Below are 3,090 nucleotides of genomic sequence, written 5' to 3' on the forward strand. Positions count from 1 at the left end.
CTCAAAAGAAAAAAAAAAAAAGATCAGGAGGATCAATTTCTGTGTTTATTCAAAAAACTGTCATCATTAGTTCTATGGGGAAGTTGGGCCGATTTCAGATGAATTTTTTTGTCTTCATCTAGTCAAACCATACTTGCCAAGGTTGGACCAAATTCTTCTGCTAAGGTCTATTTATTTTGTCCAATCAACCTAAAAATCTCTCTCTCCCCTTCATTTTTTGATTTCTCTTATTGACCTTTCCCCATTTCGGTGACATGTTTCTCCTTTTTAATTTAGATATCTTTTGGATAATCCTGATGTTGTCAGAGGAAAATCTGTATTAGATCTTGGGAGTGGATGTGGAGCCACAGCTATTGCTGCTAGGATGAGCGGGGCATCAAGGATCTTGGCCAACGACATAGATCCCAGTAAGGATTCATATTTTAAAATATTCATTCATTTATTTTTTGGGGTTGGAGTCTCACTTTTGTTGCCCAGACTGAAGTGCAGTGGCACGCTCACAGCTACCGCAGCCTCGACCTGCCGGGCTCAGGCAGTCCTTCTGCCTCAGCCTTCCAAGTAGCTAGAACTACAGGCATGTGCTACCACGCCCAGCTAATTTTTTCATTTATTGTAGAGATGAGTTGCCCAGGCTGGTCTCGAACCCATGGGCTCAGGCTATCTTCTCAGCTTGGCTTCCCAAAGTGCTGGGATTATAGGTGTGAGCCATTGCCCCCCAGCCAACGTATTTAAAACTCTTTTTTTCTTCCAGGATAAATATATATGCATGCCTTAATGTGATAGATCATTGTCATGTGTATTTTGTAATCTGATATTGTGACTTTATGTTCAGTGGGACATTATCTGTGGGAATGCTCTAAGGCCTGAGTGGATGGTGCATTTTTTCCCCAAGAGGATTCATATTTGTGTCTGCCAGACATCCTGGAGGAATACCAACCTGGAAGCACTTATGTTCATTTATGGGCTTGGAATATGTAATATTCCTGAAATATGTAAATAATGTTTATTTGGCCCCAAACACAAGTAAGGATAGGCCTGTGCCTTTAGGGGAGATTTTTACTCCATTAGTACCCGAATAGAAGCAGGTACATTTTATTTTATCTGATTTTCTTCTAAGTCTACCCTGTCATTGGGGATATAGCCTTGAAGATCTTTATTTTATGCTAGTGTCTTAGTTCTTATTTGCTGCTGTGATCAAGCCCAAGCCTTGTCTCCTCAGTAAAAAACCAAACCTCTTGGTTACTGAGATCAGCAAATGTTCCTAAAATCCCGACATTTCTAAGTGTTTTATTTTCAGTATATCCAGTCATATATTTGGAAATTGCAGTATAGCTTATGTTAGCATAAACTTTAGGCTTCTTCTTTTTTTTTTTGAGTTGGAGTCTCACTCTGTTGCCTAGGCTGGAGTGCAGTGGCACGCTCCCGGCCACCGCAACCTCTGCTGCTGGGCTCAGGCGATCCTTCCATCTCAGTCTTCCAAGTAGCTGGAACTACAGGCATGCGCCACCATGCCCAGCTAACTTTTTATTTTTATTGTAGAGACGAGGTCTCGCCAAGTTTCCTGGGCTGGTCTCGAACCCGCGGGCTCAGGCAATCCACTCGTCTCAGCCTCCCAAAGTGCTGGGAGCTTAGGCTGAGCCAACGAGGCCGGCCAACTTTAGGCTTCTTTACCTTAAAAAGCAAAACAAAGCAAGACCAAAAACCAACTTTCAACAAAAAGGAAAAAAGCATCTTGTTAGAGTTTCTAAATTTAAAAAATGAATCAATAGGGAATAGTAGCCTCACATATGCCATTTCATTTTGTGCTTTTTTGAAGTTGCAGGAGTCGCTATTACACTAAATTGTGAGTTGAACCAGTTGAAACCATTTTCCATTTTAACCAAGAACATTTTGAATTTGGAACAAGAGAATTGGGACCTGGTTGTTCTTGGAGATATGTTTTACGATGAAAGCCTTGCAGATAGTCTTCATCAGTGGCTGAAGAATTGCTCCCAGACCTACGGGACCCGGGTATTGATTGGCGACCCTGGGCGGCCCCAGTTCAGTGGACACAGCATTCAGCACCAGCTGAGCAAAGTGGTGGAGTACGTGCTTCCAGAGCCCACCAGGCAGGAAAACAATGGACTGACGACAAGCACAGTGTGGGACTTTCAGCCTTGAGTTGTCAACGTGCTTCCAAGTATGGGTCAGGCTCCGCGGCTCAGCCTGTAATCCCAGCGCTTTGGGAGGCCGAGTTGAAGGGATTGCCTGAGCCCACGGGTTCGAGACCAGCCTGGGCAACTTGGCGAGACCTCGTCTCTACAGTAAATACAAAATTAACCAGGCATGGTAGTGTGCGCCTGTAGTTCCAGCTGCTTGGAAGCTTGAGGCAGAAGGATCTCCTGAGCCCAGCAGGTTAACGCTGGGGTGGCCGTGATCATGCCACTGCACTCCAGTCTGGATGACAGAGGGAGATACCAACTCAAAACACAAAACAAACAAAAACAAAGTGCTTCCAAGTATGAATATAGTTATGTTTGAATTTAACCCTAAGTTCTATCTATAGGGGATACTCTCCAGTTAAAGAATGTATTTCCTGTTAAATGGCTAATCTTGTTCTCAAAATATGAAGCTTCAAAGTCTTGTGTGCCTTTGTCATGTAACTAGTTCGCATTTCTGTGCGTGCCAATTACACAGATCTCCTTCTGCAAAGTTTTCTAGTTTTGCAGCTGAAGGAACATGATCATACAAGGCAATATTCAATGGTGGCATCATGTCATTTAAGTAGTAGAGAGGAATTAGATATTGTAGCTGACTCTATAGTTGAGGACTACTGTGATGTATCTTTGAATTAAACAAACAAAATACAAAATACAGAATACTGTATTATTATTTTCTTTTTTTTCTTTCTGTTTTTAGAGACGAGGTCTCACTATGTTGTCCAGGCTGGTCACAAATTCCTGGGCTCAAGTGATCCTCACGTCTCGGCCTCCCAAAGTGCTGGGATTACAGGCATAAGCCACTGCGCCCAGCCTTTTTTTTTTTTTTTTTTGAGTTGGAGTCTTACTCTGTTGCCCAGACTGGAGTGCAGTGGCCGCTCCCGGCCACCAC

General features: G+C 43.2%; 1 protein-coding gene across 1 annotated transcript in view; it reads left to right on the top strand.

Annotated features, from left to right (window-relative positions):
• The window catches only part of ETFBKMT (electron transfer flavoprotein beta subunit lysine methyltransferase), a 6,518-nt gene extending 4,358 nt beyond the window's left edge, over positions 1-2,160 (top strand). Inside the window, exons 2-3 of the mRNA XM_008073304.2 lie at positions 277-407; positions 1,817-2,160. Coding sequence (XP_008071495.1) covers positions 277-407; positions 1,817-2,160 — 475 coding nt within the window. The remainder of the gene's footprint in view (positions 1-276; positions 408-1,816) is intronic.
• The last annotated feature ends 930 nt before the right edge of the window (positions 2,161-3,090 follow it).

This window comes from Carlito syrichta, unplaced genomic scaffold (genome assembly GCF_000164805.1).
Source record: "Carlito syrichta isolate Samal-C Ts95f unplaced genomic scaffold, Tarsius_syrichta-2.0.1 Scaffold315817, whole genome shotgun sequence".
NCBI lineage: Eukaryota > Metazoa > Chordata > Mammalia > Primates > Tarsiidae > Carlito > Carlito syrichta.